General features: G+C 47.8%; 1 protein-coding gene across 6 annotated transcripts in view; it reads left to right on the top strand.

Annotated features, from left to right (window-relative positions):
• The window catches only part of TENM4 (teneurin transmembrane protein 4), a 2,953,639-nt gene that overhangs the window by 2,798,183 nt on the left and 139,952 nt on the right, over positions 1–15,504 (top strand). For all 6 annotated transcript variants that reach the window (XM_040489711.1, XM_040489706.1, XM_040489709.1 and 3 more), the window contains 2 exons: positions 1,157–1,351; positions 7,326–7,526. In XM_040489711.1, the coding sequence (XP_040345645.1) occupies positions 1,157–1,351; positions 7,326–7,526 (396 nt within the window). The remainder of the gene's footprint in view (positions 1–1,156; positions 1,352–7,325; positions 7,527–15,504) is intronic.

Here is a 15,504-nt window from a genome sequence, read left to right as displayed (position 1 = left end):
CCCAGGAGCTCTCAGTCTGGTCGAGGAGACAGACGAGTAAGTAGACAATGACAAAGCCATCATTAGTAAGTAAAACATGCTAGAGCAAGGTTAAATTGGGGAGCACCCATCAGCTGTCTCAGCTTGGACGCCATAAGGACCAGAAAGGGCCCCCCAGGTGGGGTGCCATTGGAACCTGGACCTGATGCTTGAATAGTTGTTCATCAGAGGAAGGCAGAGATGGTTCTTCACCGTGCCCTACAAATAACAATACAGCATGATGCTGTTTGGGGGATTCTTCTTATCCTTCCTGATGTGGAAGACACTCTGTTTGAGACAGCAGAGCTGCAGCCCTGAGGAACCACAGTGATTACCTGATCAGTGCCTTAACAAGGAAAGAAGCAAGGCGGGGACCAGCGGAGGGTGGTGCAGAGAGAAGAGATGAGTCATTCCTTCTAACAAGAATTACTGTCTCATCCCATATGCACTTAAAGTTAAGAGTCACATATAAAACAGCCTTATTGCATCTTGGTAAGGCTGGTAGGTACTTACAGCACAATGCAGTATAATTTGTTTTTATATAGTGTCCTTCATACAGATGATCACAAAACACTTGACGCTAAGAGGCAGAATGGAAAGATAATACTTTAGAGAGCCAAGCTGGGCTCAGCTATTCTCTTGTGGGGTGTGTGGGGCTCAGGTGGAGCCTGAAAGGCAAGAAAAGCTGAGATTGACTGGGTTGGAGAGACAGTAGGTGGTGCTGCAGGTAGGGGGGCAGGGAGCAAAATGGAATGCTGTCAGGAGGGTGCCGGAGGAGAGACTGGGTCAGGCGGGAGGCCTAGCCGCTGTCTTTCCTGGTAAGACCAAGAAACAGATGGAAGCTTCCTGCATAAGGGTCCTGGTGACCACCGTGCTGCACCAGTAGTATGCGGGGATGGAGGAAAGCGGTGGTCACCGGGCACTAGCTCCCCCAGGCCCTGCCCTGCACACCTTTGCCTACAGTTCCGGATGTGTTCAAATTACAGTGAAACAAAGCAAGAGACACGGACAGATGGCAATTGTAGCAAAGCACTTGAGGCTCTTGGTCAAGCCTGCAGGCCGAAGGGAGAAAGGGACAAAGGCAGGTGGGGTGTGCAGGGTGCTGATTCATGCCAGACTTCCTGTGCTGTCTCCCCAGCCTCCTGCCCCGTGCTGTGCAGTGGGAACGGCCAGTACATGAAGGGCAGGTGCCTGTGCCACAGCGGCTGGAAGGGCGCCGAGTGCGACGTGCCCACCAACCAGTGTATCGACGTGGCCTGCAGCAACCACGGCACCTGCATCATGGGCACCTGCATCTGCAACCCTGGCTACAAGGGCGAGAGCTGCGAGGAAGGTAGGATGGCGGGCGGGCGGCCCAGCACCTTGCTCCAGACAGAGGTCAGCGCACAGCGTGGGGAGAGCCTTCAGGGAGCAGAGGAGAGCTCCCGGACAGCCCTGGGACCACACCCCAAGCCAGGCCCCCATCAGCAGCAGGAATTAACCACACGGAAGAGGACGGGCAAATCAGAGTCCTAGGCAGCGAAAGGAAGAGAAGTGTCCTATGTGGAGCCCGTCCTATACACAAGGCTCTGTCCTAGAAGCCTTCTGTCATTTAACCTCAAACCCATCAGGGTAGGGTAATATCTCTGTTTTATACTTAGGGGAACCGAGACTCAGAGAGTCAGATGACCTGCCCAGGGTCACACAGCTGGTAGGTGGCAAAGCTGGGTTTGAGCCCAGTGTTTCTGGTCCCTCAGCCCAGGTTCTTTCTCCTCCCCTTTAAGCTCATGTGCTCCGCATGTCTGTTAGAGGCCTTCACACTCTGCCTTCTGTTAGCCCAGGCGTGTGTTGTGTGGCTCGTAGATGCTCGTGAGTATGTCTCTTTCCTCCATAAAGTAAACTATGATCGTGTAGTGGAGGCTAGACAGTGAGCTGTCGCTTTAACAGTGTTGCCATTTCTTTCCTAGGCAGTCTAACTTGGTGAGGTAAGTGAGCATTTTTGTTTCACAAATGAAGATCCCGGGGCGCAGGGAGAGGCAGTGGCAGGCCCATGGTCATGGAGCTCACCAGGGGTGGGCCCATCCATGGCCATGGAGCTAACTGATGGTGGGCCTGTGGTCATAGACCTAACCGGTGGCAGGGCTGGGACCCACCCCTTGTCTTACTACTTCAGAGCCCTCTTTCTTTTTTACTGCATGGGATTTCTAGATGAGAGGGGTCTTATTCACAAGCAATATAGGGTGGCTTGTAAAAGCACACGCTCTGGAACCAGACGTAGGTTTGAGTGCCGGCTGTGCCACAAACTAGCCTCACTTCCCTCATCAACAAAATGGGAATTCCTTCCTCAGAGGGCCATCATAAGGATTGAATTAAATGACCCATGTAAAGCACTTAGCTCAGTGTCTGACACATAATAAATGCCCCGTAAATGTTAGCTCTTATAATGTTAGTATTATTCTGGGGACAGTTGAAGCACATTTCCTGTTTCACCCCACTCACTTTATCCAAGGTCTTTTGGAAATGGGGGGATGTCGCTGTTGAAACTGGTGGACACAGCTAACGGCCCTCACTCCCACTGCCCACCATCTAGGGTGCTGGCATCTTCTTCCGTGGATGGAGGAGGCTCCAAGGAGAGCTGGCCTTCTAACCCATTTGGGATTTAACACACAGGCCCCTCTCAAGGTATCATTTCTCTTAAAACAGAAGCAAGCAAAGGAGAGCCGGTAGAATGGGCCCACTTTAAAGGAGCGGGGAACAGGAAGGGATTAGTGTCTGAAAACCAGTGCCTCTTGGAGACAGGCTGCCTGTAAACCCCAAGTGTGCCTGGGGGTCCCGATTCAGACCTATTAACTTGGATTGGGGATTACTTTGGGCCGTCTGAGAGAGGAGGAGCGTCAGCCCCAGGAACAAAGCAACTTCACTTTCTCGTCCTGACAACGGTGACCTTCCTCTGCTTTCCCTTCTCATTTTAGCCACTTGAGGTGAAGACCCCGAGAAGAAAGGAAAAACAAAGAGATTCCTCTTGAGGCTGTGGGGCCGCCCCCCTCCCCCAACCCCACCGTGTTATGTGGGCCAAGGAGGCAGACCGTCCTCCGGCTCAGCTGGCACTGGGCAGTGCCCCAGCGGGCAGGGTTACTTACAAAGAGGGAGAAAAGGTTGTTAAGCTCTTTGATGTACGTGATCTATTCGAAAAGAAGCGTTTTCACTCCTTTCTTTCCTGAGGAGGGCCATCTGGTTCTGATTCCCTTTATTATTTCTGTTTCTCTGCTGAAGCGTCATTGCAACGTCCTTGTGTTTATAATGGGGGCTTCTCGGGGTCTTCCCTGCCCTTCCCCCCCTGCCCCCCACTCCCCGCTGCTCTCTCTCCTCCTCCCTTTCACTGTGTTTATAAAACATCAGCTAACAAGCTTATTTTCTCCCCTCTGTCCTCCTTCTGAGGTTTATTGCCCCCTATTTTTTTTAAAACCGCGCCGACAGGACGCTTGGAGGGAGTTGGGGGAGGGGCAGAAGAGACCACCCCAGGCCTTTTGCCGGGCAGAGTGAGACACTGTGTTGTGGTCCTGAAGAGCGGCTAATGGCTGGTGTGGTCACTGAAGCGGGGACCGTGTTAGGGGAAGAGTTGTGTTTGCAGCTCGGGCAGGCCTCATCATTTCATTAATGGGCTAAGCTTCTGCCAGAAATGTTGGCTTGAACGCCAAGCTCTGCAGAGGAGAACAAATGTACCGTTTGGCCCCTCTTCCAAGCGGACGCTGAGTTAGACTGTCTTCCACACAAAGTTCAGCCCACTTCCCTGCCAACTTCTCCCCTGCTCCTTTGGCACAGACCTCCCTAAGCCCTGGCCAGCTGGCTCTTCCCGTGACACCCACCGCTCCCGGGGAAATAAGCGTCATTGGTGAAACTGCCCTGGTAGGATAGAAAGAAGACCACCTTAATCCCACCCGAGGGTTCTCATCAACCAGAGGCCCCAGAAAGCGAGAGCAGATCCAGAGTCTACAGAGGACATCTCTGGCAGAGCATCCTGGTGGCACAGATCATGGCTGTGGACGTTGTCCTCCCTGCAGGGAGTTCGGCCAGTTCAGCCAAAAGGCCTTTCCTGGAGGTTCCGTCCTCCTCGAAACTCCCCTCACACGCCCCACCCACTTCTCCAGGTGGACCTTCAGAAGCAGTGACTACTGCCTGGAGATAGTCCTTTCAGCAGTGCCTTCGTCCCCACCCGGACCATCTTCTGAGAGCGTGGGATTGGTTTTGCTGGTTCCTGGGTCCCTGTCAGACTTATTGTGTCTGAGGAATGGGGCCGTGACGCCAAGGGCCTCTTGCTAAACTTGGCGCCCTCCCGGCTTGCTCGCTCGCTAACAGCGCAGATTTATAGATTCAACCTCGAGGGCGCCTCGGAGACTGCTTCCACCCGAAGCCTGGGCCCAGGCGCTCGCAGAACGGGAAATACCTTTATAGGCCTCGGGATAGGAATTGCTGAGTCGTTTCCTGTCAAATTGGAAAGCTCTCTGGATCTAGGGAATTACCATAGTAGCCTAATGGGCCAGAATAATCCTTCTGAGGTTCTGAGATGTGAGGCTAGTCATGAAAATATATCACTATTATTATGTTTATGATTTTTAATTGCCAGGAACTCCAACGGGTCATGCTTTAACCATTGTTAAGTAGTGTGCAGAGACTGCAAGAGAAGATTCTTTGCCTTCGTTTGGCTTTATTAATTCTCCACTTTGTTCTGTTTCTTTTCTTGTTTTATTTTGGTTTTGTTTCTGTGTTTTGACCACTTATGTCCGTATACACGTATGCGTATATTCTTGAACCAGTTAAGATTACAGAGGAAATAGCAAGAGATGTGTACCAAGAAAGAGTGATTCCAATGTAAATCCCTCCACTTACCCTGTGTGATCTTGGGCAAGTTATTCAACCTCTCTGTGCTTTAATTTCCTCCTCTGTGAAATGGGGATAGTAATGGTATCTACCTCAAAGAATTGTGGCTAAAGTTAAATGACATAATGTATGTAGAAGGTTTAATAGCAAAATATGGCCCAGAAGAAGGACTACCTCAATACTGGTTGTTATTATTGTTGTTGCTCTTGTTCTCATAACTCTGTTTTTTAGCAAATGATTGCTCCTCGCTTCTGACTTTCTGATTTCTCATTTAGGCCAGTAAGGTGAAATCCCTTTTCAAAACCTATAAAGTAAAAGAACTGTCTTGATAAGCTGGTCCTCAAACAGACATTCTGTTCCCAGAAGGTAGCCGTTTGTACGGTCTCTGTCCATTTGTGTCTGACCCTTAACATCCGCAGGCCAGGCTTCTCAGTCTTTTGCACCAAAGTCAAATATGTGGGGTTATGAAATTTAATTCGTAGGGGCACCTGGGTGGCTGTCGGTTAAGCGTCCGACTTCGGCTCGGGTCACGATCTCACGGTCAGTGAGTTCGAGCCCCGCATCGGGCTCTGGGCTGACAGCTCAGAGCCTGGAGCCTGTTTCGGATTCTGTGTCTCCCTCTCTCTCTGACCCTCCCCCCGTTCATGCTCTGTCTCTCTCTGTCTCAAAAATAAATAAACATTAAAAAAAAAAAAATTAAAAAAAAAAAAGAAATTTAATTCCTAAATGAACAAAAATTTTGTCTGAATTATAAATGAATAAAGTAAAAGCACCTCTGATCAGTCTGCCCACGTCACACTGCTGAATATCCTGACAGGATGGAAAAGTAACTTCTTGCCACCAGTTTACAGTTCACACAGTCCTTTCAAATCCTTGGTGTCCTCATTAGCGACCGAGGTGTCGATAGTTTTGACATGGGAATTTCAGAGGAGGTACAGGACTTGACACGGGTCATGGAACCATGACGTAGGGCCTCAGAGGCCGGATGCCAGGTTCCTTCCTGTGGAGCATAGATAGGGCTTCCTCATGAGCTCCTTCCAGGAGGAAGCTGACCACACCCATCACAGCACCCCCTGCCAGGACACCACTGTCCCCTACAGTTGCAAGAGGAGTGGAATCTCCTGCCTTCCTAAAATAAAAGATCCAACGACTTTTTCATAACGTTGGGCCAACCTTTGCCTACTCTCCTTTTGTTTTTTCTGTGCAGTGCTTTCTGGAAGATTAGAGGTCTCTGTTAACTTTGTGTAGTCCCATAGCTAAAGCTTTGATTTAGGAAAATCAGCCGCAGGAACAAATATTGGCTTCAGAATCAGACAGACGCGCCTTCAGATTCCTCTCTGGCAGGGTTAACTGTATGATTTGGCTTAAATTATTTGCCTCTGTGAGCCTCAATTTCCTCATCTGTACCTCGCTGGGTTATGGAAGAAACTGAATCTGATATTATATGTAAAGCACTTCCTAGAGTGTGGGCACGGAGCAGGTCACCCATAATGTTATTCTCCTTTCTCTCTTCCTGGTTTGATCTCTTGAGACCACTTTGACCTTAGGCTTTAATAGCCCAGCAGGGGTTGCCTGGCTGTGAGCTACAGCTATATAGTTCACCCACTACATGAGGAGAATCTGTGCAAAGCTCCCACATGTAATTTTGAATAGTCGTTGAAATGTTTGCCCTCTGGAAAGTGAGGTTTGAAAGTTTGTGTCAGTCACAAGAACTTTGGCAAGATGATAAAATCTAATGGAATTTAAGTGCAAAATAAATTCTCTTTTAAATTAAGGAATCTCTTTTAGTCCCACATTCATGTTAAGACTGTATTATGAAGTGGTAAACAGTATTAGTTTATTTGACAAAGATTTCTTGAGGACCTATGTGCTAAGCACTGTTCTAGGAGGTGGATACACAGAAGTGAACAAAACAACGTCTTGTCCGCCAACTGGTGTAGTTATTACAGACGTAGCAGGCACGGGGCACCATGCTAACACTTGATAAATATTTCTTTTTTTTTTTTTTTTTTTTTTTTTAAGTAAACTCCACTGCCAACTTGGGGCTTGAACTCACAACCCTGAGATCGAGAGGTCACATGCTGGGTCTTGAACTCACAACCCTGAGATCAAGAGTCACATGCTCTACTGAACGAGCCAGCCAGGCACCCGTGTTACTTATTTCTTACTCCATCACCCCAACAAACCAAGAAGTTAGAGATCTGTATCCACCTTTTACAGGCAAGGGAACTGAGCCTCTGACTGGTAAACAGTCAGCCACCCATAGAGCCGAGAACCCAGGTCTACCAGTTGCTAAAATCCTTCCTCTTTACTGTATCAAGTGGCCTGTCCTCAGGAGATCTGTGTCCTCTTACCAAGCCCTTCTACTACAAAGTGTAGTAGTTCACTTAAAGAAGCCTCACCTTTGCTGATCAGATGCTCACCTGTGTTCCCTTTGCTTTGTGTCACAGTGGACTGCATGGACCCCACGTGTTCAGGCCGGGGTGTCTGCGTGAGAGGCGAGTGCCACTGTTCCGTGGGATGGGGAGGCACCAACTGTGAGACGCCCAGAGCCACGTGCTTGGACCAGTGTTCAGGCCACGGAACCTTCTTCCCAGACACCGGCCTTTGCAGCTGTGACCCAAGCTGGACTGGACACGACTGTTCCATTGGTGAGTGTGGGGAGAAGGGCACAGCGTGGCTGGAGGAAGGGGCTTTCCGCTGTAACATGTTCACGGTTCGTGCCCTATTCTCTGTCAGTATTAGTGGTCTGACCCTATTCTCTGTCATGTATTAGTGGGGTGACCCACATCTCTGCGTGCTTTTCTTCTTTCCCTGAACTCCATCCTTCGGCACCCGTACTTTTAGATGGGCAGAGGATTCAGAAACTAATCTTCACATCGCTTAAACCCAGAGTCAAACCCTTGCCCTGTAACCATGTGAATTACAGTAATAGATTGAAATCTCATCTCCCGTGTTATGGTGGTCATCCCTAGAGGCAGGGCCATGGGGAACAGCATGCCTGGTGAGATCTGCAGGGATGGGGCTTTAAAGGACTCAGGTCCCAGGTGCCGAACCCTTTAGTTTCACCCGTTCTTCAGAATGAAGTCTGAACTCAGTGTAGTATTTAAGGTTTTCTGTGACCTAGTCCCTACTTGCCATTGTGGCCAGATCCCCTGCTAGCCCGTAAGTTCCATGAAGATAACAAACATGTCTATTCACCCTACATGCCCAGGACTCAGCACAGGCCTGGCTCACTACAGCTGCTCAATAAATATTGATGAATGGATAATGAATGCATGATTAAATGTGTTTTTGGGTTTACTGTTTGGTTCATATATACAGGGTTTATACATATAACCTCCAAAGGATAATTCTATTGGCACCCTTCTGTCTGTAAGCACTTTATGATTTTTTAGACCCTTGGGGTGCCTGGGTGGCTCAATCAATTAAGCATAGACCCTCTCAAAATGATGATTAAATGGCAATTTGTGAATTACCTAGCACAGTTTTGGTACATGGCAGGTGTGTTCACTTTTAATATCTCATTTAAACAGTGGACACATGGAGCGCCTGGGTGGCTCAGTCAGTGGAGTGTCTGACTCTTGATTTCAGCTCAGGTCATTATCTCATGATTCGTGAGTTCAAGCCCTGCTTCAGGCTCCACGCTATCAGCGGAGGGACTCTCTCTCTCTCTCTCCCTCTCTCTCCGCCCCTCCCCTGCTCACTCTCTGTCTCAAAAATAAAGAAACTTTAAAAAATAAACAGTGGACACGTGAAAACCCCGTGAGAAAGGTGTCATCGCCCCTGTGTGACTGATTTACAGAATACTTTACTCAATGAATACCTTTGAACACCTACTGTGTACTAGGGACTCTTCTAATCAGAGATATAAAGAGATAAGAAAGTCCCCATGTTTGTCACACTTGCATTGAAGGATGAAGGGAGTGGAGACGACAAAGAAACAAATGAAGAGAAATAAACTGATGGAGAAGCTCAGGCACAGAAAATTTTTAAGTAATCCTACCCAAGGACACACAGCTAAAAAGTGGCAGCATCTCTAGCTATGGTTTTTGTTTTTGTTTTTGTTTTTGTTTTTGTTTTTTTACTTAAATCGCTTTCTCTACCACACCACACGGTTTAAACGACGGGAAGCCCAAATGAGCTTATCATGTTGTGTGTTAGCAGTCCCCTTTGTGATCAGGAAAGATGGTTGAGGACCTTTGGCAAAAATGAGATCCATGCAGCCTTTGTGCCTCTGGAATACTTTGAACTACCTTGCCCCCTTGAATGGAGAATTGATGTTCAGTATGCAGTCTAAACTGGACTTTTTATCCTCGTTTGCAAAGCTCGTGTTAAGACGTGATTGCAAACGCAGATGCGCAGGGTCTTAGGAATAATTCTTTTTATATAGCTCTGTTTATAGCGATATAATAAATGGTCCTCTCAAAGCTACACTGGGTTGTATTGTTTGTTATGTGGCCACAAAGCTAATTTATGATAGGCATATAAGTGTCCATGCATTGTTAATCCCTGATGAAACGCCACAGCCTTTCACAGAGGTAGGTGTAACTTTGAGTGAGATCACTAAGTATTCTTCAGTTGGTCCCATAAAAGGAGACAGCAGACCCACTGGAAGGGACTTTAAATAGAATCGTGAGGGTTTGTCTTCCTCCACCGTGTGTACATCGCTCCCCATAGCTGGTGTCAGTTGTGTGTGGCCTCTTGCGCACGGTCAGAGGAGTGATGAGAAGCGTCCCTGATCCCAGCAAACCTTGGTCCAAACGCCGACCCCCCTATGTACTAGTTCTAGCTTCGGGCAAGTTCCTTCACCTCCCTACGCTGTAAAATGGAGGTGGTTAACGGGACCTACCTTCTGGGGTTACTATTTGGAAAATTATTATGTGGTGAATTGTTTAAGATGTTATTAAAAACTCACTTATCATGCTACTCAGCTCGTAATATGGGCTCAGTAAATGTTAGCTGCTATTACAGTTATGATTAAAACAGCCATTGATGAGAGCCCTCGATATTAATGAAGACATTTGATAGAGGCAAGAAGAAATATGCCCTTTCAGAAACGTGGATTATAGTTTGTAAATTTCTAACCTGCAGCTGACTGAAACAGTGTCACGACTGCCACCAGGCCAGGAATTTCAAAGATGGCTTCAAAAGTACCGTCTCCCCTGGCGATAGCAAATAACAATTTGTGTTTGCCGAGTACTTCACAGCATACAGAGATATTTCTCTGTCTCTGTCTCTGTCTCTCTCTCATACACACACACACACACACACACACACACACAGGACAACAGCCCCGTAGGCAGGGTGGCCAGCTATGACATCATCCCCATTCTTACCTTGAGGCTCAGGGGGTTGCAGACTTGCCTAAGGCACGCTGGTGCCCTATGAGGCTGGCAGCCCAAGTTCAGCCTGGGAGCCCAGGCCCAGCCCGCTTCCTGGTATTCTGTGCTGCCTCTCCACAGGCCACTGTTCCTCCTCAGCGGTCACCTCCCCTCCAGAAACCAGTCTGAAGTCTAGTGGAAGCACTTTGAAGGTGGTTTTCTCTCTTGCAACCCTGCTTTGTATAGGCAGTACCTGCCTGAGCTCAGTCCTGGCTCTGCCATGTGCTAAGGTACTGGCTTTTCTTGACTTCAGCTTCCTTATCTGAAAATGGGATAATAACAGTGTCTACCTCAAAGGTTATGTGACCATTAAATTATACAATGTGTGCACGCACATAGAAGAGTGCCTAGATAGAGTGAGCACTTGGTATCTTTCTCCTACCTCCCTTCCAAGGGCACTTGCACTGAGTGGAAGCTGTTTGAAAGCTGTTGAGTGTTGGCCATGAAGCAAAGCAAGAGATGCCTTATTGACTGAGTGGTGCTGGAGCTGAGGGACCTCCTCTGCGCTAGGGGAATTAGCCTCATGGTGGTGGGACAGGCACTGGACTTTGAGAAAATCTGCTCCCCGCTAGTACGATGGCTGCAGCAAGTTGCAGTTAGTTTCCTTCAAGGTGTTGCAGGACTCTTTACCACAGTATGTGGGATTCATTGTCTTGCTCCCTCAAAGAACGAAGAGGTGGACACAAAATGAGCATCGCATTGGCAAAATTTTATTAGAGTATAAGATCAGGAAGAAAGAATAGTAGGAAAGCTCTCTTTACAGAGGGGGGACGTTAGGATGTGAATGCCTGTGACAGACAGTAGGCAAGGGTCCTTGTCATAAGGTTTTGGTCAGCCTTCCCCTACCCCCTGTTCCCTCTCAGGTCCCACCCTTATTGGCCTAATAGCTCTAGGTACTGGGTGGTCCATTCCTGATTGGCTCAGTTCCACTGTATGAGTGGTGGCCTAAGGCCATGCTTGGGTCTTTTGTCAAATTCCTGAGGGAAGCCTGAGGGGCAATGGGTGAGATCTGTTACATTCTTAAGAGGAACCTTATGCTTGAGGAAGTTTGCTGTGGTCAGACACTCCCAGCATTATTCCAAAATAGATGTTTTTCCCCACCCAGGAACCTCAGGTCCTAATGTTCCCCTCTGGGCCTACTGAATTCTGTCTTCTTCTATCATAAAGGTAAAATCACCTACAGGATTGTTGTAAGGATTGTTGTAAGGATTCAGTGACAAAGTGTAGGTATGGTGGTCGGCACGGTGTCTGGCCCAAGTCAGACACCTGTCGAGAGGCAGTTCTCCTCGTATGGTGTTATTTGCCCTGGTACGGCCAGGCTGGCACAGATACTGCCCAGAGCCTTCCCATCGGGAGCCGCAGGCCTGCAGCCCGTCCTAAGTGCTCCTCATAGCGTCGGCACGAACTATGGGTTGTGACGTTGGCAGAAATCACCAAATGGCCCTCATAGGAAGGAAGAGATGTCTCACTGGCCCAGAGAACGGGACTTAATGAAAGCATCTGAAATCGACACGCCCCGTACTCCACGACCAGCCTGTGATGAAATGTGAGCCGACAAAGTTCCCCAGCACTTTGGTTACTGTTTGTGGAAACAGTGAAGTCCGATTTTACACAAGTATTTATTTACTCAGTCCCCTGAGTTCCCAGTAGCTTGGCTTCCAATCTCATCTCAGAAATTCCTCCCCAAATCTTGCCTCATTCAAGTGATCTTCCTTCCTGACAAACAGTATAAGATAATTGTTGGGACGAATGTCTGTGGCCCACCCTCAGCACACCTGTGTCCTCAACTCCGGGCGCAGCAGGACTTGGCTTCTCTGGTCTCTGGGGGATGGTGGTAGCGGTGATGGTGATGGTGATTGCCAGTGCTGTGGTTTAACAGAGGGTTAAAGAGCTGGGAAGATGAAATCACTTGTCCAGAATAAATCAGTTTAGCAGTGGCAGAATGTGAATTAAAGCTAAGTCCTCAGCTCTTGCCTCAAGCCCCCTTTCCATCCAAAGGTGTTTCCTTATCAGTGATCTTATCTTTTTTCCTGATAAGCCACAGGATGGAGCATCACTTAAAGAGCCACCCATTTCTTAGGGCTTACCATGTACCAAACCAACTGAACTAAGTGTATTACAACCATTATCTTAATTAAGGTTCTACAAACCCCTGTGGAAGAAAGTATTACTAGTTCCATTTTCCAGGTAAGGAAACTGAAGCTTAGAAAAGTTCAATTCCTTGCCAGTTTCCCCCCACTGGTGAGTGGCAGAGTCCAGATTCACACCAGATATGGCTCTAGGGCCTCTGCCAGGCTCTGTGGCATACTGAGCAATGTATTATCATCGAGCCTTTCTCTTGCCAAGCGTGATCTCCATGAGGTCAGGGTTTGCCATTATCCCTAGTGCAGGGCCTGTCTTGGATTAGGTTCTCGATGATGACTCAATGACTTACCCAGTGACACATCAAAGAAAAAGCTATTGGCTCTGCCCAGGAAGATCCCAGCACACTACCGGTCTAATCTGTTCTCTCAGGACCCTCCTCCCCACCCCAGTGTGCCCCCACACCGCCATACACACACACACACACACACACACACACACGCATGCACTAAGGGCTAAAACCAAATCCCTGGGCTCCTTCTTTGTCTCTTTCCAGACCTAGCTCATGTTAGTTTCATGTGCCGTGCAGGCTGGCCGGAACCCCTCCTGGACAGGAGCTGGCATCATTTCACCTCCTTCAGGCCATCTTCCCCAGGGAGCAGCCACGCTGGGCTGGATGCCTCATCAGCTTTTGCATAAAATGGGCCCACTCAGCCTTGCTGAGCAGAATGACTCTCCCACCTCCCCCATATGCTTTAGCTGGCTTTTCATCCTCTTGGCTTTGAGCTGCCTTAGAAAAGGGAAGGAATTTAACCTCTCTGAGACTGTCCTTACAACTGGAAGAGTCTACCTTTCTTTCAGAGCCTCAGGACTTCTAAAGAGGATTTCAAGCTCTGTGACATTTTCCAGGATACCATTTCAAATGTGGTCACTTAGACTCATCGTTTGCTCCTCTGTTGGCTCTCCCTTGGGTCTTCCTTCCCCTCCACCCCAGCCCAGTAGCCTCCATCCTCAGCTTCATAAATTCATTCATCATTTCCACTGCTCTGTGAGCCCTCTCCAGTCTTATCTTCCATAAATGACTTTTATTTGAGAGGGTCCTCTCACTGCATTTTATCCCTTTGGGTTGCTGGCTCATAGAGGCGATACATGGCAGAGATTCTGCCTGTGAAATGCCCATGCTGGTGGTTTATGATTCTTATCATTTCACTGCAATTGAGTTTCATGGAAGAATAGGTAGAGATCTTTTAGAGATTCTGTGGTACAGGTTTGGAGGTAGCATATGCGGTCAGAAAGAATTGCATGGGATTTAGAGTGGGACCAAGCTAGAGCTTTAAGACTGAGCTTATCCAAAGAATATGGCTAATGGTACCTGCTTTGCAGGGTTGTTTTTTAAATTAGCTTTAACGCATATGTATAATATGCCTAGCATGGTGCTGGCACTCAGTAAGCAGTCAATAAATAGTGTGTTTTTAAAATGCATGATTAAATCTAAATTATCCAAATAGTCCCTTAGACTCTTGCAAATTTAAGTCTGAGGACAGTTTATGTAGTGAAGGTTTAGAGCCAGACCTGGATTTGAGTCTATGTAGCCTTGAACAACTTTGCTTTCTCTCAGAGGCTCAGTTTCCTTGTGGTTTCTGACTCTTTACCACCAGCTGCCATCACTGGATATTGAGTCTAGATGAAGTTATTAATGTGCTGACATATTTATCCCCAAACAACAGCACAAGGGCCAAACAGCATTAGCATCAGCTTCCATAATGAGCTTTCTGAGCTCAATTCCAGAGTGGAATACAGCCTCACAGAGAGAGCATCCCAGAACAGCTCCAGATCTGCACCTGCCCCTGACAGGCACAGATATCCACCTCATTCACTTATGACCCTTTTAAGCCTCCCTGTGTGCTGGGCGCTGTTCTGGGCACCCAGGATCAGGGAACCTCACCCACTCGGGAAGTGACACCTAGTTAAGTGGCGTGATAAGAGCTCTGACTGAGGTATGTGCATGGGGTTTGGGAGCACAAGGGCAGGAGCAGTGAGCTCAGCCAGAAGATGGTGGGGCCAGAAGCTGAGACAGTCTTTCCCAGGTAGGAGACTTGTGAGCCAGAACATGAGGGGGCAGGGGAAGTGCAGGCAGATGGAACAGCATGTGCGAAGTACACAGATATGCAGGAGTGGCCTCTGGAAAATCTTTTCTCTGACCGGAGACAGACTCGGAGCTCTGGGGCGGTGGAGCGGGGGGGCGGGGGGCAGTTAGTTGGGCCAGAAAGGTAGGCAGGGTCCAAACCTGGGGTCTATTGAATGCCTTGCTGCAAATCTCGGATTAAAAAAATTTCCAATGCACAGTGAAGATTTCTCTCTCAGACTCCATGTCAGGGCTCGCTCTTTAGCTCTCTGAGCCCATCCTGGCCTAGGTTCCTTCGCTTAGGGTGGACCTTTTAGAATTCAAACTCAGATCCTCTGAGCTGCCAGTTGCCTCTCTATTACTCTCTTCCCCTATCAAAAAGACGAGCTAACCACGAAGCATAGTTAACAACAAATATGACTGGAAAGATAGGGAACAGAGACGCTCTGTTATCAAATTAAGTCACAGTTGACAGCAAAATAAGCCCAGTGTTTAAAAAATAATAATAATAAGTCGACAGTAGTAACAGGGTTAAAAAAATTAAAGCTCTAAATATAGCATTTGCATTAGTGCTAAATTTTGAAAATGGTAATTCAATTTTATTTACGAGGCAAATATAATTACATTTAAATTTGAGGGAACAGAATTTGATTCTTATTAATGACAGAAAGACTGAGTGAGATGCTTTAATGCCAGAGAAATTGTCTTCTGTTCATGGATGGGAGAGAAAATTACATTCAGCGCGGAGCATTCTCCCCGCTACAGGTCTCGTGTGTATAGCCGGAATTGTTCTCTCTCTGAGAAGCATTAGCTTCTCAGCCCAGAAAGCACAGCACTGACATCCAATTAAACATCAAAAGGAAATGATCAGGCCGGGCTATTTCTGTATAGGTATGTTACAGGAAGAGGAACCCGAGGTTAGAATTTCAGCCGAGGAATAATATCCATTGAGACTTGACATTTCCTGTACCCCTTCCCAACAGCAAGTGGTAGCCTGAAATCAAAGTTCAGAATAATAAATATCTGAGAGATTGACAC

The sequence above is a fragment of the Herpailurus yagouaroundi genome, unplaced genomic scaffold (assembly GCF_014898765.1).
Source record: "Herpailurus yagouaroundi ecotype Mexico unplaced genomic scaffold, PumYag 180, whole genome shotgun sequence".
NCBI classification, from domain to species: Eukaryota; Metazoa; Chordata; class Mammalia; order Carnivora; family Felidae; genus Herpailurus; species Herpailurus yagouaroundi.
This window is presented reverse-complemented; position numbering and strand designations above follow the sequence as displayed.